General features: G+C 39.7%; 2 protein-coding genes and 1 long non-coding RNA gene across 3 annotated transcripts; 2 read left to right on the top strand and 1 right to left on the bottom strand.

Moving 5' to 3' along the window:
• The first annotated feature begins 399 nt into the window (after positions 1 to 399).
• LOC120788202 lies at positions 400 to 1110 on the top strand. Its single transcript, XR_005707206.1, has 3 exons — positions 400 to 479; positions 728 to 920; positions 1012 to 1110. It is a non-coding gene; the product is annotated as an uncharacterized LOC120788202 (long non-coding RNA).
• Positions 1111 to 3714: 2604 nt separating this feature from the next.
• On the top strand, positions 3715 to 9777 carry LOC120783977 (nuclear GTPase SLIP-GC-like). The gene is given in 11 exon segments (XM_040117386.1): positions 3715 to 3781; positions 4360 to 4472; positions 4824 to 4887; positions 5464 to 5556; positions 5965 to 6058; positions 7331 to 7375; positions 7377 to 7530; positions 7671 to 7886; positions 8851 to 9049; positions 9176 to 9247; positions 9250 to 9777. Coding segments are annotated over 11 exon segments (1215 nt in total). The 3' UTR covers positions 9348 to 9777.
• A 3726-nt stretch (positions 9778 to 13503) lies between these two features.
• Positions 13504 to 22535, bottom strand: LOC120806386 (centriolar coiled-coil protein of 110 kDa-like). Its single transcript, XM_040157523.1, is given in 14 exon segments — positions 13504 to 14615; positions 15039 to 15098; positions 15236 to 15301; positions 15422 to 15495; positions 15800 to 15916; positions 16000 to 16101; positions 16286 to 16402; positions 17423 to 17532; positions 18188 to 18365; positions 18757 to 18878; positions 19073 to 20288; positions 20814 to 20942; positions 21845 to 21997; positions 22000 to 22535. Coding segments are annotated over 14 exon segments (2559 nt in total). The 5' UTR covers positions 22039 to 22535; the 3' UTR covers positions 13504 to 14539.
• Positions 22536 to 24076: the final 1541 nt, after the last annotated feature.

The following is a 24076-nucleotide window of genomic DNA, read 5'->3' as shown; positions in this document are numbered from 1 at the left end:
TATATGTATATACAGTATATGTAAGAAGCGTACAGTATAGAAGAAATTTAAAAGTACATTATACAACACTTACAACAAAAAATAAACAATCATTTGATTAATGGTGCAACATCTGTGAGAGGAAGAGGGACACTGCTTTAGTCATGTAAGAGCTATTCAGATCCTGAAAGTGGCTAATATCAGTATTTTTAATAATATTTATAATAATAACAATGTATCAAATGACAGTGTGAAAGGGGTAACTTATAATGCTGAACCCATGGAGAATTATCACCTGAATCTGCAGCTCCCCGCGGCTTTACAAAGCTTGATAGCAAGTTTAAGCTCATTGTTGTAGTTTTCCGGCCTGCAGCGTTACTGTTTTGGTTCACTCTAATCGCTCTCATAATGTAATTTTTCAGCCACACCAGGCAGCTGTGTTTCAGCAAAAAGGCTGCCGGGCTCGACTCATCGACTTCTAAGGGGCAGCCCTACTGCAGGTAGACGTGCTATATCTAATATATTTTATCTGTTCTGTCTGTTTATTTCACTCTTTCTACATATATTTCAAATAGACTATTTGGGTATTTTATTCTATTTCATTATCTGTACTATATTTTGTCTGATTTCTTTTAATTATAGTGCTGAATTTCTTAACCTGGTTTTATTTTGTAAAGCAGTTTTCAAGTCGCTTTTGGAAAATGCTTTATAAATTAAATGCATTATTATTATTTATTATCTGTGATAGATGGTGTTGCCAGGCACTTCTTTTCCCCTGCGATGAGCATGGAGGGTTCTGCTGTCACCACAGCTCCACTCCCGCAGTGCGGGCACCACAAACACCCAGTAGGAATCACCAGTGCAGCAACAATGATGAGAACCCTCCTCTCTCTTCCTGTTCTTTTAACAGTGGTGGAAAGTAACTAAGTACGTTCACTCAGGTACGGTACTTTAGTGCAGTTTTTAGGCACTTTGAGATACTGAGTATTTCCTTTTTATGTGAATTTATTCTTCAATTTCACTACATTTCAGAGGGCACTGTTAGGAGAGAGCACAGATCATGAGTGTATTCTGCCCAAGCTCCTTCTCCATGAGGACACACAAGGAGAGGAAAAGAAAGGATGAAAAAAGGGAAAAAATGAAAGGCTGTCTGAGCGCTGTTGTTTGAATGTTGCGTAGGTGTGATGGATTGTTGAAATATGTTGGTAAGACACATGCTTCTAGGAGAGGGTGCTAACTAGTTGTGGTCGGAACAGGACTTACCAACCATCCATTCTCAACGTCTTGTTTTTAGAAAACAGCATTTTGCTGACGGGGATCACATGCCTATATTTCATCATCCGCTAAAAAGGAGGCTGTATAAAAGGAGATGTAACTTTGAGGAGATGAAGAATTTAGGCAGATCCTAGCTTACGGTAAAAGAATGAAAACGAAGTTAGGGAGAATTGTTATGAGTATTTTTTTTTTGGCAGGTTACTCCCTTGTTCTAACAATAACTAGCTGTCTTTAAATTTTTCTATATTTTGAGACTTTTTGTTTGCTTGCTGTGCTGAATAAAACTAAGTAGATGGTCTTGATCTATTGAAATATAGGAACAGAAACTTCTCATCTTTTTATGGACCTGTCACTTCATTTTCCCCAAGCCTTCTTACACTACTTTTAGGTAAGACCTCTTTCTTTCTAAGAGGTCTCGAATATGTTAGATATATTAATCTACGCCCCTCAATAGAGCCTGCAGAGAAGAGACCTCTTTAACACGTACTGATTTCACTGATAATGATAAGTTACCGTGTTATTATTATTATAATTTTACCCAGTGATTTGAAAAACTGGAAGAAGGTATTCATTCTCGCTCACCTAGGCTGATGGTGGCTATGGGCAGTGCACATCCAATTAAAAGTTAAGAAAAAAAAAAATTTTTTTCAGCCAATGGAAAAATAGTAAAGAAAATACCAGTACCGTTTCTAACTTCTGATGAAATGGGCATCCCTACAGCCTGCCTCCGAAGTCGCTGACTGCCCGCACCCTCTTCTGGTCGTGTTTAGGCAAAAACCAATAGCAGTACATATTGGTACAAACCCGTCAGCGGCACGGAGTGTCTGTCGGAGCTTGACAAGGGCAATGGGTTTTGCTATGACTTGCACACACATAGGGCAAGGCAAAACAAGTAAAAGCACACAACTGGTCCCACTGCTTGTGAAAAATCACAAACTCAAATGTATAACCTGCTTTAGTGTTGTAAATGTTAGTTTACCTTTGGTTAATTTTGTTTAGTACCCTTGTTTTTGTCAGGGATTGTGTACAAAAACAGTAATCTCAAAGAGAGGAGAGGCTCTGCACCAGATTTAGCTACTAGTTATTAATGAATTTCCAACAGGAAAATGCATCATGCACCGGCTGCATGGCACATTTGTCTGTTTGGAACGTTTACGTTTATGGCACATTTGCATGGCACATGTGCATGTGCCTGGGTGGCATGTTGAATGGTCAGAGTGTCCCATTTGGGAAGCGGCCGTTGGTCATTCTGGGAGATAAAATTCCAGACGGACAACCAATTCTAAGCGTTTAGAATTGAGGCCACCGTACAATCCTGGTTTCATCAGGCCGAGGTTTCATCAGCTCAGCCAGAGTGACCATTGGGTTCTTGGTTACCTCTCTTACCAAGGTCTTTCTCCCCCGATTGCTCAGTTTGGCTGGATGGCCGGCTCTAGAAAGAGTCCTAGTTGTTCCAAACTTCTTCCGTTGAAGAATTATGGAGGACACTGTGCTCTCTAGAACCTTCAATGCAGCAGAAATTTTTTGTAGCCTTCCCCAGATCTTTGCCTCGACACAATCCTGTCTCTGAGCTCTGCGGGCAGTTCTTTCAACCTAATGGCTTGGTTTTTGCTCTGATATGCATTGTCAGCTCTGAGACCTTATATAGATAGGTGTGTGCCTTTCAAATCATGTCCAATCAATTGAATTTACCACAGGTTAACTCAATTCAATGTGTCAAAACATCTCAAAGATGATCACCTGAGCTTAATTTCAAGTGTCATAGCAAAGGGTCTAAATACTTAGATCGATGTAATATTTCAGTTTTTCCTTTTTGGAAATGGATAGGCACAAAAGACACACAAAGTTTAGAGAAAAACCTAAAAAAAAATACATGTTTGTGCCGTCTGCTACACAAGCATTTTTTTCATCAGTTCTTCTTCTTTCCTCCCCCATTAATCATCTCATGACTCCTCAGATATCTCTTGTCACTTGTTCATCATTACTGTACAACTACTGTACATCTTAGTAACAGTGTACAAATATATAACTCATAAAATGAGTAAAACTAATTTATTTATAATTTTCTGCAATGTATTTATATGTTTAAATTGATCTTGCACTGCCCTGAGTCACCCATATGAACTGAGCTTATGCAGCCCGTGGTAGAACTACATGTTGAAATAAAGGGTTTGGTCCTGGAGGCATCAAAGTCCAGTGCTGGAGCTATAAATCACTTTTACAAAGTTTCTGGCCCACAGCAGGCAACAATAACAAATTCTGAGAGAAGAGAGCAGCTTGGGTGGTGTATTTTTTAAGCTTTTAGTTATTCAGGTTAGTATACATTCCACTGGACTTTGTTTTCCAAACATTAACATTCAATTAAACACAATTCCTTGAAACTGTCTCACAAATGTCAAGCATTGATAATTGATTAAATATTATACTTATTTGTTTACCTTATAGTTTCTGCTCTTGGACATGGATGATTTTGTTCATAACAAATTAACTGAATGGGGTCTCAGCGAGTACATAGAAGGATTTAAAGGTAAAGTATTACCATGTTTCTTTGGGGGGGAACAGATACAATATTGATGTGGTCTACCCTTACTGAAACATCTAAATATCTACTAAGACAGATATCAAAATGCTGCAGCTTTGTTCTGCAGCACAATGCTGACATATCCTTCACAGTTTGCATAAAGTTTTGGGAGAGATAAGCGTTGACAAAACCTGGCCATTCTTGTCTGTGTTCACGGTGTGTTAAAGCACCTACAATTAAAAAAACTTGTACAATCCCACCCGATTAGAAAGGACACATTAATTAACTTGAAAGTAATGGCTGTTCTGCAGCATCTTGTGAGTTACGGAAAGAAGAATCTCAGTGCAAGTAGCACTGAAATCAAGACTGAGAGGTGACAAATAGTTAAAGAACAAGGAATATAAATGTGCGTTCAGCTCATGGATCCATGCTGTTAGCTCTGTGAGCCTGATGTTCTTAAAGATAAAACTAACAGCTGTGCCTGCACCTGTTTCACGCATTAGGGAATACACTTGTGCAGCAATTTGAAATGACCACTTATTTTTGCATGACTTAGATTTAACTGATTTTTTTTCTAATGACAGATGAAGGCATTGACATGGAAAGTCTTTACTGTCTTGACGATCAAGAAATTAAAAGCTTGATCCCAAAACTGGGGCCACAAACAAAATTCAAGAAGATACTCAAGTTGTTAAAGGTAATGTTCTGCACTGTAAAGACACTTTACATAAATAATGTATTTAGTGTCATAAATTTCACTGTGGAGTACATGCTGTTAAAGGTACTGTTGCATGAACTTATGTTAAAAGTTCTGATGACACCTACAGACTCATAGATTCATAGCATTTAATAGAATTTTATTTAAAAAATTCTTCACTGTTATGGACTAGCAAATATTTGCTGTTGTCACTAGGGAGAACAAAACCTAACTAGTTTAGATTTTTCCGTTCATGTAATTGAATACAGTTTCATACAATTATATGTAACGTAAACCATTCATTGCAGTCATACAGATTATATTTTCAATGGCCTTACATTTTCTCTACAGTGTCAACAGGAGCCTGAAGTAGCAGCTGATTGTGCTCAGGTGAGTATGACATTGAATTTCATGGGCATGTAATCAATTAATGTTCCTCTGTTCTTCATGCTTATGCATATGAGGCACTATAGTGTCCCTAGACAAAGCCAGCTTTGTCTCACTGGATCACAGTGTTGCTGAATAAGGAAAAAGAACGGTGAACGCAGTCCCTTGTTAGGCCTTTTCTGGACTCCACTTCCCAGGGTTTTGCCAGACTCATCCCAAATTGGATGAGAACATCAATGCAAATTCCAGCAAAATTAAGCTTGTGAATGGTAATAATGTATCGTCAGAGCTCTGTTAGACGGCAAAGCCTGTGTGAATATAATTTCTTGATCAAATACTGTTTTAAGGGTCAAATATTTATGTTCATCCTCAGGTGTGACTGCCCACCAGTGACCAAACTGATAAAGGTGAGATATCCTATATCTCATACATATATCTTATTGATTACAATTAGTGTTGATTTTTGTTTTCGAGGCAGTCGCATTTTGCTTTGACTAAACAACTATATTGAGACCAAATTTTAATATTGTGAGAGGCACATGCAACAGACTTTTCTCTTTGGCTTCTTTCTAATTTAAAAAAAAAAAAAAAAACACACACAAAGGAAATCGAACGTCGCATCATCAGGGCATGTCCAGCAAATGCCAGCCACCAGCTAATGAACAACAACATGAGAGAAAACTGGATTCATACTCAGGTATTTATATTACTCTTTATACAATGGCGGCCTACAGTCTATTATAGGGTTAAAACTTCTGCTATGAAAGTTTCATTTTATAGCAAATATATGTTTCTATACCTTGGCCACAGAAAATACTTTCTCATTGGTTGGCCAGTGTCTATTATCTTATCACTCAACAGCATACATGATACATATGCCATAAATGTATATTAAACGGCAGGCATCCATAGCAACATTACATATACTGGATCATGTTTTAAACTGTGCCAGCCTATTTTTCCTAGCCATAGTGTAAGCCTAATGATACATTCTGAGGCACATTCTTTTCCTCCTGTCTTGTTCATCAAGAGACCTCACCGTGCGTCGACTGGGAACACTGGTTCACGGTTCCTGCTGAATTGTTCTTTACTTTTACTCTGACAGAAGAATTCACGCTGTCTGATGTGAATGACATAATGAGAAATGTCCATAAGAGACTACAAAATGAAAAGAACACAAAGTTCAATGCTTTCCTGAGGTAAGTATTAAGTTTTCCATATTCCAGTACAGCAATCTGGGAGGGAAATTCCTGTTATAAACATTTGTTTTCACCGTGATTATGCTCTTACAAGGAATGTTAAAAATATTTATCTGCGCAGCAATGGGTGTTAGTTAGAGTTGGGGTGTGTTGTATCAAAGTACTATAAGAACTCAGGAAGAGACTGCCTCTCCTCAGTCATCTCTGTGTAATGCTGGTGATGGTTCTTGCTTGCAAGCAAAAAATATCTATAGATGATATGAACATTGTGTCAACCAGTATTTAAGTACGAACTCTCATCTGCACTAGACAAGAAAAGAATTTGTGAGGACATTATCAGTAGTTTTCATTTGGAAACTATCATGAGATTGACTGAGGAGTTTACAGAAGTACTTAGCCATGCGTGTTATTTGTAGTGTTATAGTGTTATTTGATTGTTGCAATTTGGTGCCAACCTTATTAAATGCCCACAATTAAAATATGGATTACAGGTCATTATTAATCTATTTTTGCAAAACACTGAAACCTGTAGCACTTACCGACTGTGAGTAGGTCTTGGTGACTTACAAGTCTTCTGGACTGCCTCCTCTCTCAGACTTAGTAGCTATTCTTAGCATGCTTTGTGAATTATTCTTAGATCCAGAGCTGACTGATAGAAGTTGATCTGGCAAACATGTTGGCAAACAGTTGCGTTTTTACACATTCAGCAGTTATGGACCAATGTTAGTATTCATTTGGAGTCATGTTTCTGACACCTAACAAATTTAAGTCCAATATTCACTCTCTTTTAGCCCTGTTTTTGGTCTCTACCAACTCCTGAGGGAAATATGTAGCTCTTTAGCTTCTAAATGCCCCATGTTCACCAGCTAGTCGATAACTTTGTCTGTCTGCCATTTTGTGCTGGGTATTGCAGTGACTTATCAGAGCGTGTTTGCTGAAATTTAGCTACCTGCAAAGACTCTGATGACAGTGCTAAAACTGAACCAAAAAAGTAAAGTTGAAACCAGAAAACCAGAAAAATGAGCTGAAAGTTGGCATAAGGGAAGGGAACTACAAAGTCTGGTGATAATTCTGTGTGGATTCATCACCATGAGTGTCCGTTACATATTAGTAGTCATTAGAAGCATTGTTCATATAAAAATATTTATTATGGCTAAATTATGCTTGAGCAGGCTGCTCATAGACAGATGTTTTCCTGATATTGACACATTTTTTCAGCATCATATTTTCCAAATTAATCGATTAACTCATATTTAAACTCTTGTACAACAGGACTAAAATCTGTAATTTGGAGACAGATAAGGAGGAACTGGTTGGTGGCTGGAAAGAGCTCTTTGATAAATGCCATCATTGGAGAAGAGAATCTTTTGCCCTCTGGAAGTGTCAGTGCATGTAACTTAGTCATGATTAAAGTGGAGGCTAACATGCACAACTCAAAGTATGAGGCAGAAATTGAGTTCATTAAAAAAGAAGTAAAAATGAGCTGAATATTTTTATCTTTACTGGAAACTAGTTGAAAAGTTACGGTGTAGCTGCGAAAATACAGCTGCTGGTTTAATTACATGCCATTTAATTCAACTAAGTTAAACATAATTATTATTTTGTTTTTTAGGAATGGAAAGATGAGTTCTGGACATTGTCTTATATTCTTAAGGATAATGTTGGTCAGGAAGATGACGATGATTATTGTGACACTGTTGAAAAGTTGTCAGCACTGTATGGAGAAGAATGGGGAAAAATATCCTCTGAAAACCTCATGGACGACAAATATTTCAGAGACAATCCAGAATTTCTCCAATCCAAGAGGAAGATTTTGACATGTGAATCAGTAAGTAAGATTTAAAAAAAAAAATCATATATGTACTGTATGCACTTCTTAGAAAGCATATACATGTTATGAATTTGCACAAATTGAGGTTTATAAAACTTGTATACAGCCTAGCCATTCCGGTTTAGTTTAGTGCAACAATAATTTAACAAATGTACAACTAAAAGCAGTATATAAAAAGTACTTCAAAAAAGAGCGGACTTGATGAATCTGTGCTCAATAAACACAGCCCCATATTTAATTTACCCTTCACAGGAAAATCATTGATAACGCTGTCTACCAGCAACTAATTAACTATAATTAACTGCTTTGACAAATTCCAGGTCTTATTGAGGTCCTAAGTAAAATGATGTATAAAATGATGTATTGTTAAATCTCAATGCTGCTTTTGACCCAGTTGGTCACACTTTACTGTTGGCCAGATTGGGTAACTGGGTTGAGCTCAGTTGGCAACCTTATTTCCCAGGTCAATTTATTATTGCATTTGCTTAAATTTGTTCAAAAGGCAGCTACTAGAGTTTCATTAAAAACGGGGCTAGGACCTTCTTGTGTTTCTTACATGCTTGGTTCATATGAACATTCAAGAACACACCTGTCTCAGGTCAACACGAAATTGGGAAAGATGCACTGCTACCATGATAAACATAATTTAATAACCTCCTGGATAATCCTAGACACTGTCAAATTCCTATCATGTTTAAATATAAACTTAAAACCTGATTGTTCATTATCACCCAAGACTGAAATTTTGTCTCCACTTCGGGTTTACTATTTGTTGATCGAATTTTGACTTTTGGCCTTTGTTGTCACTTTCAATTACACTGTTTTTTAATTGCTCTTCTTTTTTTAAACTCTTTTCCTCTTCTAATTCCTTTATGCAAATTGTTAAACACTCTGCATGTACATCTAAATAACATCACCTTGCATTCCCTAACTTTATTTTATCATTTATTACAGGGGAAAGAGCTATCTGAAAAAAATCGTCACAAACACGAGAAGTAACTCGACAGTGGGAGAGGGTAAAGAAGTAAAGAGGTGGTGCTGGCCACTAGTGAAGTGTGTGACTGTCAGGGTGCCTAGTAAAGATCTTCTCCACCATGTCACACTTGTGGACCTTCCTGGAAATGGAAACTGTAACGAGAGCAGAGATAAAATGTGGAAAGGGTTCATTTATTGACATGCACTGCTGTTTATTGTGTATTACTGTGTTATCCGGAAACTGGGACATCATGTTATTACAAAGCACTGATAATTAATTATTCATTATTAACTTGCTATTATGCCTCTTCAGATTGTTGGAAGTTGTTCTACTGTGTGGATTGTGACTGACATTAATCGAGCAGCATCAGAGAAAGAACCCTGGAAAATGCCAGTAGCCTCATGGGAAATGGTGGCGAGTGTCAGCAGATTCACTTTATCTGCACCAAGTCTGATCTTATTGAAGATTCCGATGATCAGTAAGTGATTTAAGATACCAAAAGCACAAATTAGGCACTGACAAGTGCGGTGGCCATGAGAACCCAGGTTATTCATCCCCCTGTTTAAATGATCATAAAGGTTCAGGTTTCTGATTGTTTTCATGCAGGTGTGTCTTGATCCCTCAACATCTCAGCCACTCTGCTGGATTTAGCTCTTTCTCCATCTAATCACTGGTAGTGGAAAACAATGTTATAATGTCACGGATTTTATGGTTGTTTAAATCAAACCGTGAACCTTTAATACAAGGTTGGATTTGACACAAACGTTTGGCTTTTCAAGTAATGATCTTGTATCACTATTTTTCGTCCGCGTTCACAGAGAAAACTTTTGCTTACTGCAAAATAATGGCTTCTTTGTGTGTTACTGTGAGAAATAGAAATAGATGAGTGGTGGTTTTTTTACTCATTCAGTTATCTACTTTATGATTTTTTCATTGTTTTTCATTTTCAGTAATCCACACTGATTCTAAATGGAAAAATGTATTTGATATAGAATAGTGTCCAATAAACCTCAATAAAGTTCAGTTTGAGTAAAAAGTGCTGCCTGTAGTTTAGTTTCTTTATGATTTTATGTTGTTGAAAAAGGACCTAAAAGCTGCTCTAGGTTCTCCATAATGATGGTTGCAATTTTAAGATGGAAAAGAAAGATTTTTCCAACCTTGTTCTTTCCCAGTTTGTTTGACCTAAAACTCCTAAAGTCAAGTCACGTCAAGTCAGTTTAATTTATATAGTCCAATATTACAAAGCACAAATTTGCCTCAGGGGGCTTTACCATCTTTACAGCATAGAACACCCTGTAACCTTAGACCCTTTGTTTAGATAACTAAAACTCCCCGCTTTCAAAAAAGGGGGGAGTTTCCCCCCTTTCACTGGGAACAAAATGGAAGACAGACCAGAAAGACAGGAAGGACAGAGCGCATCCTTCCAGGATGGAGAAACATGCAATAGATGTTGTATGTACAGAATAGAGCAACTTTACAATATGGACAATCAGGATGACAAAATTATTTACAGATTTTAAACATATAGAATATGTTTTTACATACGTTTTCTTACACAAAAACTACACTAAAGTACCAAAGTATTTTTAGTTATGTACGCCACAAGTATTATGTAACTTCCCTATTCCTTTTATACACCTTTTTCCAGGACCTCTTGTTTTGTTCCCCAGTAACATTATTAATGTACCCTTGATTATTTAAAAATGAACTATTTGAAAACTGTGTGATTTTCCTGAAAATTTTTTTGCCCAAAGTAGTTGTATTTATATTGTAATCTGAAATAAATTATATGGTATTAGTTTAGGCTTGTAAACTGGCCAGATGTTTCTAAACAGAATGAATCAATGTCTAAATATATCCTTAATCTGAAGAGAAATCTGCCTCATCCTGCATGTTTGCAGTTTAGTACACACACAATTTTGAATCCAAACAATTTCAACTGTCTTCTTTATCGCTTTTGCCACATGTATCCAGGATTCACAGGAAAACGCTATTAATATTGAGTGGATTATCCTGCTGAAATAAAGTCAGTTGAGGGGAAGTAAATTCATCTTGTCCAGATCTCCATGTATGTCTTTTTCTTATTTAAAAAAAAAAACTTTTCCTGGAAATTTAACATTGTGATTAGGGGCTGCGCAACTAATTTTTAAGTTTTGTACTTCTGTAATATGTATTATTGGATAGCTAGCCAAAACCTGAAGGTTTATCCCTGCTACTTACAGGTATGAAATTAATCCTAAATTAGGATTTAGGGTATTTTTTAAATTTAATTTATTTGTTTTCGTGAGCGGCCAATTGGTGCGTTGCTTGAACTGCTTCCTGTAGCAAGGAATAGTGGGACAGCATAAACACCTTTCTTTTCGTAGAGGAAGTCCAGAAACTGTTTGTTTTTTCTTATTATTTTTTAAAATTCACCCGCGTTTAGGTGACTGAGCAGTTGAGGAACTTTCACATAGTGATTAAAGGCTGCACAAATATGGTCCAAGTTTTGTTTTAACTGGGGGGGGGGGGTCTCTGCACACCTGAATGTGTGTAGTTGATCAAAAGGAGGGGAACCCAAAACATAGCCGCACTGTCTCGTTCTTAAAATGACTTCTTTACCTTTTTCAGACCAGATACTTCTTCTTTTCACAGCATGCAATGAACTGATGAGACAGATTTTGGTAACAATGGTTCCATCAGTTCCATCAAGTGTCACCATCTCAGCATCCATATATTTATGACGAACTGTTGTGATGCTTGTTCACATGTCTGACGAAGGTTGTGTAGACCGAAACATCACAAACGATTTTGCCAGCAGTGAGCGAGACAGTGTGCAGGAGTTTACCTTACTTCAGATCAAGCTTTCAAGTCTTATTGTAACATGTTTTATTGGTTGACTGCGATAAACCCGAAGGTTTATGCGCATTGACTGATGTGACATTATCACTGTGATTCAACGGTGTTGCTTTTGCCCTCATTTCGGAAATGTAGGTTCAGCTGTTATTGTTGTTGTCTTACTGACTGCTCTCCTTGTCCACACGGGTTCAGCAGACGTGTGTTGTTTTTTATTAAGGATTAGTGCTACTGGCAGGTACTGTACGGGACATGGACGAGAGAGCGAGTGAACAAAAGGATAACATCCTCATATAACATGGAAGGAACAACTTTCAACACTTAAAAACACTTTTTTTTCAGCTTTACCGAGAAAAACAACGAAACAAAACCTTCCTGATAGACCTTAGAACCACTGTTCTGAGCACTAGTCACAAAATTCAATCATCAAACTCGGGTTTTCGTACAGATACATAATGGTCTGATAAATCAATGAAGTTGTCTCCTCTGGCGGCACTCCCAGGCTGCATTTTGGTCCCAGCATGTCCCAGACCATTTCTAACCTCATATGAATATACAATGTAGTAGCAACTGACTCATTAAACCAATGTGATCTCTGTTAGTGCAGGGTGGGGACAGCTATTACAAGAGAGTCGAAAGTATCCACAGCACCAGTGGATTGGATTAACCCACTTGTATAAGAATGCAACACGCCTGAATTATCTTAACTAACCCTGACTTTATAAACCAAATATCAACATAACCAACACTTCTGATATGTGCAGCACAATATTTCACTAATTCAACAATACAGTGCTTCCTAATTTAGATGTAAATTCGCCTCTGTGATTCTAACTTTGTAAATTGAACTAAAACAGTAGCTGGCTCTTGTAGGAAAAACGAGCTCTGATACTTTGGTCACCCACCCACCGCACTAATGGAGCTTTGGTACGACCAGATCCTTACAGAGACAGGAGAAAAGACGAAATCAACTAATTATAACTATTCAACAAAACATCTCTGAACAAATTACAGACAGGGAAACAGATAAATATGTAAAAAAAAATTTAGGATCTAATATGGAAGGGGTAGGAAAAAGTACTGATGAAACAAAGTGCTGGTGTAGAACAATTTGGTGTCAAAGTGTAAATTGACATCATAAGTGAAAAAGGCATTAAGGCAGCAGATCGCACTTGTGTCAATATGTGCTTTCATGTGTCCCGACTGCAGGCCGTGAAAAAGAAGGCACCTTGATACTCCTGAAATGATGGACACTGACACTGACACAAATTCAGAGCGAGAGGACAGCCCTGAAATTGGTAGTTCCGAAATCACACAAACTAAGCAGAATCAAACTCAAATTATGCTCTTTTAAAAGAATAGTTTGACATTTTGAGAAATACACTTATTTATTTTGGATGAGAAGAATCTCTCATGTCTGTAGAATAAAGTTAGAGGTGCTTGTAGGCAGACTGAATTCCCCTGCTGTTTCCCCGCTTCCAGTCTTTCTGCTAAACTAAGCTAGCCAGCGGCTGGTTGTAGCTTCATATTTACCGCAATTAAACATTATCAACCGCAAGCATATAAGAGAAAATGATCTTAATCTTAATGATCTTGGACTAAGGAGCGTTAAACGCCCCAAACCAAGATTAAATTATATCAATGTCAACAGCACTGCATCATGAGATCTTTAACCGTAATTTACTCCCTTGAATGGCTTTTTGTGTCAACCTGGTTTCATTGTAAATATCTTTCCATTTCCATGAATCACAGTACAGAAAACTCAAATAATTTCAGAATTTATTCTGGTCATAGAAAACATGACAATTTGGCATTTTAAATTAAAAAAAAATTAAAAATTAAAAGAGAAAGCACAGTAATGAACAACATCAACACACTATAAAGTATAAAGTCAGTGTGGCATTGCAGTGACCAAGTGACTGTACCAGTGTTTAACATGTGGTTTGATAATATGTTGACATTAATGTTCTTGTATTCAGAGTCCAACCCTTATTTCCCTTGTTTCATTAATGGGAAATAAGGGGAAAAACTTCTGCCATGCATTTCATATGGTCTTAATAATTTAGTTCTACTTCTAGAACAAACTCAAAACTGAATGCCTGTTGTGCATTTCCTGCTGTGTGAAGCTATATTTAATGTAACAGCTTGCCAGCGTGTGATCAAATACATTTAGATTTTTTTTTTTATTAGGCATCAAATAAATCAAATGTTTAAACACACTGAAATGTCTCAAGAGTACTATAAACTCAGCACCATTAAATAAAGAAACAAAGCACAAATAGGTTCTCAAAGCCCTTGAACAAAAAACTTCATGAATATGTTATAAAAAATGAATGAATTACACACACTTAAATTACAGTATTGAGTGTCAGCATGAAACTGGTGTTTGTAAATTCACTTACAGCTATAAGCACTAGAAGTTTATGAACACAACTGGTAAATATAGTCATGCTGAAATATTACATATAGCAAAGGCATAGTTCTTAGGCACAGATATATTATTTTAATTTATTTCCCTTTAGCACTGACCTGCCTCTGGCTTGCATTTAAGTACAGATACTTTTTTTTTTTCTTTCAAATAAAATGTAAAATGTACCCTCTTAGTCATTAAATACTCCAGCTACATGTAAGTCTTGTGTATAACAATCAGTTGTAGACACAAAAACTAAAGCTACAACAGTTAAAACAATGGCATTGTGTATACAATCATTTGAATTTCAGAAGGTAGCTTAAAGACCATGATATTGTTAGCAGCGCATACTGGAGTGTCAGTGGTGCAATATTTGTATTAGAAGACTATAAATTCAAGTTCACAGGTCAGGAGGTGTTGAGTCACCTGCTATCCAAGAGAGTGCTGTTTCTTCAGGCTGTCTGAGCGCTTTACTCTCTCCTCTGGGGTCTTTCTGTACCAGCTCCTGAGAGGAAACAGTCAGTATCATGCTGTGATGACTTTAAAGACATCAGTTTAAAGCTGAAATCATACATTTATGCACACTGTATCCTTTAGCAAGAGACGATTAAAATGGTTGGAATTACAGTTCATTATTTAAAGTCAACAAAACTTGAATGATGTGCAAGTTAGCAAAGTATGATCCGTGAAATGTAAGCAGTGTATGAAAAGTTTAATGCATAGTCTCTGTCATTAGCATTGGCATTGTTAATGAGGACAGGAGGAATGAAAGAAGCAAATCAACATTTTTTCAGTAGCGTAGTAGGGAATGTCTCTGAATAAATTACATATCGCAGTTTATGTGCTTTATGACAGCAGGATAAGGCAATTTTCAATAATAAGATAAGGGTCCAAAAGCATGGTGAAACAAGTAAAAGTACAAGCCCACCCCTGGCGGTTCAGCTGGCCTGGGACAGGAGAATTTTGGCCTTGGCTTGGCTTCAGGACTCTGGGAAAGGAAAAACAGGAATGTATTTAGATAGCTTATTTTCTATGGACAGTGAACACAGGAAAATAGAGTATAAAGCACACTACGAGGAAATATTAAGCACAAAATCCAAAAAATCCCACAGCTGTGTTTGGTACCTGTTGGTAGTGGGGCTCTTTGGCTTCTGCTGCACCTTCCTCACCTGTGCTGGGGATTCACCAACCCTGAAGGAAACACATAGAACGAAAACACAGCTGATCACTGGAACTAATCCTCAAAAAAATTAACATCTAAAACCAAATGCTGTGTGCTATGGGAGGATGTGTTCCTCTTTCCCATCTTACCTCTTTTTCCTGTCCAGAGACCTCTGTGTGGCAGCAGACAGAACCACTCTCTCCTTGGGGCACTTGGTTTTCTCCTGCAGGTTCGACACATTCAGGAAAAAACACAGTTTATGATAGAAGTATTGACACTAACGGAATAAGACAAAGCATTTTATAAGGCTGTCACAAAAAGGCATGAATGTCTGGTAAACATTGCGCAAATTGTCCATACAAATGCATGGCTGACAAGTTACGAAAAAAATCCCCCAAAACATAAATCTGCTTTAGTACAAAGTCAAGTTAGTTTTCAAGTTCATACGGAGGCAGAAAAGAGTGAAAATATATCTGAAGTTTCCTTTCCTTTATGTGATTGATTATTGGCCTGTATATTGTAGTTACCATGTCTCGCAGCTTCCTCTCCGCACGAAGCTCCCTGTCCTGCTGCAGCAATGCTAATCGATCCCCCAGTGGCATTTCAAAGAAGATGTCATGGATGTCATAAAGGGCTGCACGTAACTGAGGAACAAGAGTATATGTGCCCATAAACACACAGAAAGATGGACCTCTGCTGTCTATAGACCGTAACTACACATTCATACCTGGGCTCTGACTCTCTCCTGCAGGGAGAGATCTTGTGCTGAGAGGGTGCAGTTCTTCAGTGGAGCTTCAATCTGGAATGAATGGATGAACTCCTGTGTATCCTATGGACACATATATGCAGTACACATTCATAAACATACAATTTTTTCCCCAATCACTAACATGACACTCATTAAGTTATCAAGCATCACATATTACACTCATATTGGTGTTTTCAATGGGCTGGACATATTTTTAATGTGTGTTTTTTGCGTGTATGTGCGATGCGTATGTGTGTAATCTCACCAAAATGGTCTGGCGCACGTGTTTGACTTTCTCTGTTTTCAGCAATCTGCGTGTGAGGAACCCACGAGTGATGGCACCAATACGACTGAACGTGCCCTGCTGCTCTGCTGTCAGAACCTGGAAATCGCAAGAAGGATGCAAGAAGATGGGAATTGTGAAGACAACAATATAGAGAGGGTTTGAGAAATAAAGGTCATTCTATTGTATCAACAAACAGTCACACACACTGAATACAAGTGTCCAGACTTCGCTGATCATGCAGACTTGTGGAGTTAATGGGAGCATCCCCGGGAAGTCCAAAGGCGCCTAGGGCTATCCAACTCCACCAGGGGCCACGAGAGGAATTTCTGCGGACTTCCAGAGAGTCCACTTGGGTTGCTGACTTCACCAAACTTTGCTTGGGATATCCCCCATAGTTCATAGCAATAGGGATATGACAATGTAAGAGATAGGTATACTAGGAACAATAATTGTGAACCATAATTATTTTTGAGGACATTTGCATTTCACAATTTTTATGTGTTTATTTTTGTACTGAGATTTGATTGATTGATTGATTGATTGGTTGATTGATTGATTGATTGGTTGATTGATTGGTTGATTGATTGGTTGATTGGTTGATTGGTTGATTGGTTGATTGATTGGTTGATTGCACATACACAATATGCATAGTCTGAATAATTTGGATCTGACTATTACAATCGCTGGTTTTCATTCACCTACACTGTGATGGTCCTCAATTGAGGGTTTAATCAATGTGCAAGTAATATTAACAATGTTTAGCAGCTCACTTAAAAAGAAAATTCTGTCTCTGTTATACTGTATGAGGCAGCAGATCCCGCACACACCATACCTTCCAGTATCAGAACTGTTAAGAATCATTCAAAAAGACAGTTTGAAATGGGTTACAGGGTCAGGAATGGAAACAAGTGAGGACAGAAGTCCTGTCTTAGCACATTTTATCTCCTCATGGCCCAGGCCCCTCATAACTCATAAACTTAATGCGACGACAGTGAGAACGCCACAGTAATTATGGCAGAGGTCTACACACACACACACACACACACACACACACACACACACAGACACACACACAGACACACACACATTCACCCTTGTCTGCGAGGGTATACTCACCAGACTTTGCCTTGCTCGAGGTTTGCTAGCTGCCCAAGTGGGCCCCCACAGGTAAACTGGAGGCTGGACAGAGGGAGAGCACACACTGGAAGTGACAGGACTGGGGAAACCTGGAGACAATAACAAAAAGATCTTTTCAATTTAAACACACAGATACAACTGGTACCATATGCATTGTACAGGCTCTTTAGAAATTACTGCTGTAATTAGTACTCATCACCTATGTCTCTTTTACAGTCTCAGATGAACAACGTTGCTTTCGGCTTCTTCTCATCATTACTGACTTGCTCTGCGATCTTAGTAGTGTATGGCTGTAATGACGCCAATAAAAAACTAAAGTAGTCCTATTTTCTACCATGATATATAATTACAGTATAACCAGTATTGACTCATCACTAACTGCAATACAGTTCACTGACCTTTCACTTCACTAGCTTTATTTTTTAAATTTGGCATAACTTGGCAGTGATAGAGAGCAGAGTGCCAAAGTCCTGCTACTTCTTCAAACTATCCTCTGTTTTGTTACAGTATTTTGCTGGCATTTGATATCTGTGGTTGTGATGAGGCTTCATTAGAACTCTAATTGTTAAATGACTGCAAAGCAACAGTTTTATCTTGTTTAAATGTTTAATGCTTAAGTTATGAAAGAAAAACTCGTGGCATGAGTTAATGAACTACAGCACAGATCTATCTCTGAGAACGCAGTCTTTTGTCACCACTGTTTTACACACTCCAATACGGCAAGTGAGCATGGTGAAGTTGTACCTATACTGTGTCCAGGTGATCGCTCAGATGGTGTGTGGGCAGGGCTTAGTCCCGGACAGGAGGGGCTCACAGCAGCACAGCTGTCACTCACAGACCTACGATTCCACCCATAAGCATCCCCACTCAGAGGCCGCAGACGCCCCTGCTCCTTCAGTCTTCTCTCTGTGTCCTCGAGCTCCTAAACACATGCATATGCAGGTACACGTGCGCACAAACACACACACACACACACACACACACACACACACACACACACACACGTACATGTCACAGCTTTTCTTTTAGTCATGTTCACAATATTAAAACAAACACAAACACACATTATTTTACAAACATACATTCTTTGCTTATGCAAAAAGTACAACATGATCTCTTGCAGGAAACAAAAAAGCAAAAGAGAATAAAGAGAATAAATTTACCAATCTTCATCACAGCTTAACTACAAAGTAAGCTTTGTTTTAGCTTTTTTGGGAGGTCTGTAAATAACAGATAAAATACCACACAAAAATACAACATTTTTGATATCTATTTCTATGTAGAACAGATATTGTGTGATTCCCAGTGCTGACCAGGCGGAGGCGCTGTTGCTCTTTCTCCTGCTCAGCCAGGAGCAGCGACATCTGGAAGGCATGCTCCTCCTCCAGGCGCCTTTGCATGTCCTCCAGGGCCTGCGCTCGCCTCTGGGTGTCCTCTGTTGATGTGCCCAAACAAACACATGTAAAATCCTCTATCTTTTACCTATTAAAATGTTTTATCACTTTCCCTGCCTCTTTATCAAACAATATTTGACCTACAAGCTGCAGTCGGAGAAACGGTGATCTCAACGGAAATGGCAAAATTCAACTCTGTAGATTTTAGCAAACACAGTGTGAGAGAGAGGCTCACCTGTCCTGCTGGCCTGTGTCTCAGGTGCATTTCTGAGGACTGTTGGTGTGATCCTTCCATTGTTAAGCCCCTGAGGATCATCGGGCTCCATCCTGAGTGTGACCTGAGCCAGGTCAGGAGTCACACGGGGCCTCAACAGAGATGGTGAGGGATTCTCTACCTCATACGACTGGTTTAAGGGGGCTGCAGGGGTGCGCCGACTTGAAGCCAACCATGTAACCCCTGCCATGAAACGAGGGACCCTTTCCTGGCTGCGGTCAATGTACTCAACTCCAGAGGGGTAGGTATGCAACTGGCTGTCCAGGGTGTGGCAGCGCCGGCGAAATCCTGCGGCCAGATGGTCCTGGTGTCCATGGCTGGGCACTGAGGCACTAATGGGGCTACAGGCCTCATGCATTGGACTGGTACCACAATGGCTGGATCGACGATTGCCACTCCTGCCAACACTAACCCCACCTTCACACCTCACTGAGCCCCAGTTATCGGAGGACTTTGTGGCCCCTGCAAGAGCTTCTCCCCATTCTGCCATGCTAGCACCTTCCCCTGACCTTCCTGGGCTTCGGGGGATAAGGTCTGCCGGGCCGATGGGAAATGAAATATGGATGTTGCCTGTAGAAACTGGGCGTGGTCTGCGTCTCCGTGCACAGGGACTAATGCTGGACTCTGGACTCGGGAGACGAGCATACCGGTCAGGTAGAGTAGGTGAGAGGCAGCCAGTCTGTTGGAGACTGGGGTCATATAGAGTTTGGTGCTGGATCTGGTTCTGAGGTGTGCCAATAGGACTATGATGCAGACTGAATCCAAACTCAACGCCCGTGTCCCCCATGGGACTACAGCCCTTATTCTCCTTGTCAGAGACAGTCTCAGATGGGGCAGTCCGGGGGACTGTGTGGACTACTTTTGACCCCTGCTGATTCTGCTCTCTCCTTACATACTCTCTTGATTTCTTAAGATGGCTGTCCAAACTAATGTCCTCTTCCTCCTCCTCTTCCTCCTCACTCTTCTCTTCCCTCTCCACCTTCACTTTGTCCATTGCCTTGTAGCCATTGAGGGCAGGGTCCTCAGAGCAAGGAGTGGCAGGCCGATCATTTGTCTGAAGTCCATATCCAGGGTCTCTGGGAAGTCCAGGTGAGTCAGTGACCAGGGTATAGCCACTGACTGTCGCAGATTTAGAAACTGGCAGCTTGTCAACTTCTTCACTCTCTACTTTATGTGTCTGTGCAGAGGAAATAAGTAATGAGGATGAATCATCAAAAATTGCTGAGGTCAACAATGAAGAACAACCAGCTGAAGGTATTATTTTCCCTATTTCATCAAAACAGCATTGGTTTAAAGCAGTTCATTAATCGCTCTGACACCCAAACAATTAAAGAAGAAAATATCAGATAGTCCAGTGTTAGTTATCAGCTAAATGTCAGATGCTAAACTGAAAAACTCACTTGTCAAGACACTGAATATTTGCATGCTATTTCCACACCTGTCATTACCTGAGAGTCTCTTAGTGACACGCCTAATATATATCCCTACGTTTTAATGGATAGATCAGTGTGGACTGTTGATGTTGGTTTTTCAGTAAAAAGACATATATATCCTTGAGTTTTGGATGTGGTACAAACACATTACAGAGGCTGTAACTACAGACAATAACTGACCGATCACGTTTATTCAAAGACTTTTACATCTGGATCCCCCTACCAGACCAAAACCAGGCCTGTGACCGGGACTATACTGTGCTACTTACCTGAGCTTGGTCCAGGATGTCATGAACTCGGGCCAGAAGCTCGTTCCTCTGCTGGCTCTGCCTGTCCACCTCCCGCTGGACTGCCCTCTGCCTGTGGCCACACATCTCCCCGCGCTGCTCTGCACTCAACTGGAAAAAGAAAATGCACACTCACTCATTCACAAACTTGTACATTTGAGCTACAATTGATACAACTCCCCTCTTCACAGACTCAAGCAATATCATCACACATGAGAAAAGATTGGTCAAGAACTCTTTATGATGTGGCTTCGTATACACAAAGTGTATCTAATGAGGGTTGTTTGTGATTTATTTCCAGTTACTGAAAACACAACCACCTTTACTCCAGTATATCTTTGTGTCTCCTTTGTTTGATTGGGAGAGTAATCTTCCCCTGGCATCACACTGGCCTCTCCACCACCTGGCTATTCCTGAAAACGAATTTTGTCAGCAGTCACCAGCAGATGGATTCTCCTGACTAACATCAAACAACCTTGATGTTCAATTAATGATCAAATGTTCAAAAATGATCAATTATCTCCTCTGTATTTCTTATGCCAACTGCTGATCGAAGTGGGACTAGTCAGGCCACATGTTATGTAGGTCTCACAGAGAAATAAGTGTTTTGGCCTAAATGTTACCTTTAATTTAATTTAAACTTTGTGAGTATGTATCTTAGTGTTTTCTGTGTTTTATGCCTGAAAGAGATATCATAACATCCTTCTCATTATTACTGAAATCGAAAAGTATAAACAATGCTTTCTGTTGCAATGCAGCATAGAGATTAAAAAAACCCAGCCACAACAGGAGAGTGAAAGATTTACAGACTCGCTAGGGAAACCAACCAAACATTCTGTCATTAAAAAGCAGAGCTATCTTTGTGGCAACAAATTACTCTGGACATCGAGCCATCTGCAAACCTCTTAAAAACACCCATCAGCTATGGCTTCTGTCTACTTTTGATGAAGAAACGTTGTAATTGGTTTAGCTACATCTTGTGTTGTTTCCATGCGTGTTTATTTCTTCCTTACCAGTGGCGAAAGCACAGCTCTTCCATGAAAGCGGATGACAGAGCGAGCCTTCAGGGAGCACAGCGGCTCACATGTCGACTTCTTGAATTTCCCCTCCTCCTGCAGTATGGCCAGACTCCGCAGGCAGAACTCCTCATAGCTTTCCATCTCCTGGCACCCACACATCCACACTCTGAATAGGAAACACACACCATGTAGCCTCGTCACCCAGCTGTTAAATTAAATGGAGAGTGTGGAATTAGATGGGACATCCACAAGTCAGTGGACACGAGAGCTTAGGCTGCACTGGGCGTGGATCACCAGAGGAAACCGTCTGGGATCACAAGTGGAAGAGCAGGACAAATCGCCTCCAACAAAAGAAGCTCTGTGTCCCCTGTTTTTATCAGACTCATCACATTCCTGCCATTCCTTTCTGTCAGACCTTGCTGGTGACTGACTTCCGTTTCCGAGTCTCATGGAAATGGATGGAATCGGTCATCTAATCAATGGCCTTTCTATTCCTGAAATGTCTATCAGCAAATGGACAGTATAAGACCATGCACAGACTGGTAGTGTAACAGGGCGCTAGCCTAGGTGCACAGATGTTATATAGATGAAATTGTAACATACGTTTTATCTTGTTTTGCTTTTTTATTATTATTTAATGGAAACTGCTTTGTGAGAGGTGCTGTCTCTTTAGAGTTCATCTATTAACATGGCTATCCCTCGATTAGGTTTGAATTCAACCTGGTGTCCCCATGCTGCTGCCAGGATAACCTAGTGGTCTGCAGTCGCCTAATAACCGTAGCTATCCCACACTGACTGATACCAGCCTAGTGACAGCACAGAAGAGGTGGGAATCATGTTCTTTTTGTGCGCCGCTATTACAGAGCACGCTTTATACCGGCAGTCTCTAGTGTGTAACCTAAGCAACGCTCGCTATTACGGCTTCTTTTGAAGCCAGAAAGACGTTTCAGTACAGATGTTCCCTGGCAGAACGACAGCTGATAAACCCGTGCCTACTACCCGCTGCCATTTTCTTACCTTCACAATGGAGAAAAAGTCATATCTCCTTTCCTCTCTCCCGACGGGGAGCGCTAAACACTGTCAAACGTGGGAGGGAGGCAGCACGGTTGCGGCTAGAACGTGGACCTTACGCGTCTCCTCCCGGTCTCGGGGTGCACATCACCATCCTCATCCTCATCCTCACCTCTTCCGGGCTCCAGCGACGCCCTCCTAGCAACAGCGCGCGGGGCCACGTTCCTGTTCGCGTTGCCTTCTCGGGAAGATTCCGTCGTCGAACAATTTCAGTCACGCGCCGATAAATACAGGACTCGAGAACGCTCTGTAGAAGGTTTTTCCTCCGACCGCGCTTGGTTTGGGAAAGGTTGGTAAAGGGACTACAGAGAAAAGGTGAGGAAAAGGGAGCGAGATCTCCGTCGAACTGTCCCCTCGCCATTTACATCTGAAATCACCTCATTTATGAATATAATCAACTAATGAATGATAATGATTGTTATCATAAGTTCGGATAAGACTTTATTGATCCTGGGGGGATATTAACAAGCTACCCCAACAGTATATAAAGTAATTAAGATTAGCCCCACCTTATCCGGCTGCAACATTAATGTGTCGAACACATCACTGTTTATATACTGGAAATAGGGGTAACTCAAAGTTTTACTGTTCAAAAAAAAAAAAAAAAAGAACAATTAAATATTATTCATCAGAGGTTTAATTCCCAGAGGACCACATGGAAAAAAACTTGCTGCTGGGCCAATCTTTGTGCATTGTATATAGACTTCTGGAATTTTAAAATGGCCCCAGTTTTGCTGTATGTCAGTCTGAAAAAACACATATTAATGTAGGAATTTGCACCACTTAAACACAGTATAAGCTGAAGTCAGGGTCTTCAATTTTGTTTCTGACACAGGTTTTATACAGGGCTTCAAGAATAGGTGACAAGGTAGGTGCACTTTCAGGCCCTTATGATATCTGATATTGTGCTTTTAGTGGTGCATATTCCAAAATTCCCAAACCAAGTCACAACTAATCACATTACCGTTCCACGTTTGCCATTCCAAACATCAATGTTATTTCAGGAATCTGGGCAAAGAATTCTATACCATTCTATACCATCACACCATGGTATTGTGTTCTGTATCCTGATCATCTATGTGCCAGGGTTGGATTGCCAATTGGGTAAACTGGACCCCAGACTCCCAGGCTTACTCCAAGTCGATTGGTTTTGGT

The sequence above is a fragment of the Xiphias gladius genome, chromosome 3, assembly GCF_016859285.1.
Source record: "Xiphias gladius isolate SHS-SW01 ecotype Sanya breed wild chromosome 3, ASM1685928v1, whole genome shotgun sequence".
In the NCBI taxonomy this organism is placed as follows: Eukaryota; Metazoa; Chordata; class Actinopteri; order Istiophoriformes; family Xiphiidae; genus Xiphias; species Xiphias gladius.
The sequence above is the reverse complement of the archived record's forward strand: the minus strand, read 5'-3'. Positions and strand labels throughout refer to the sequence as shown.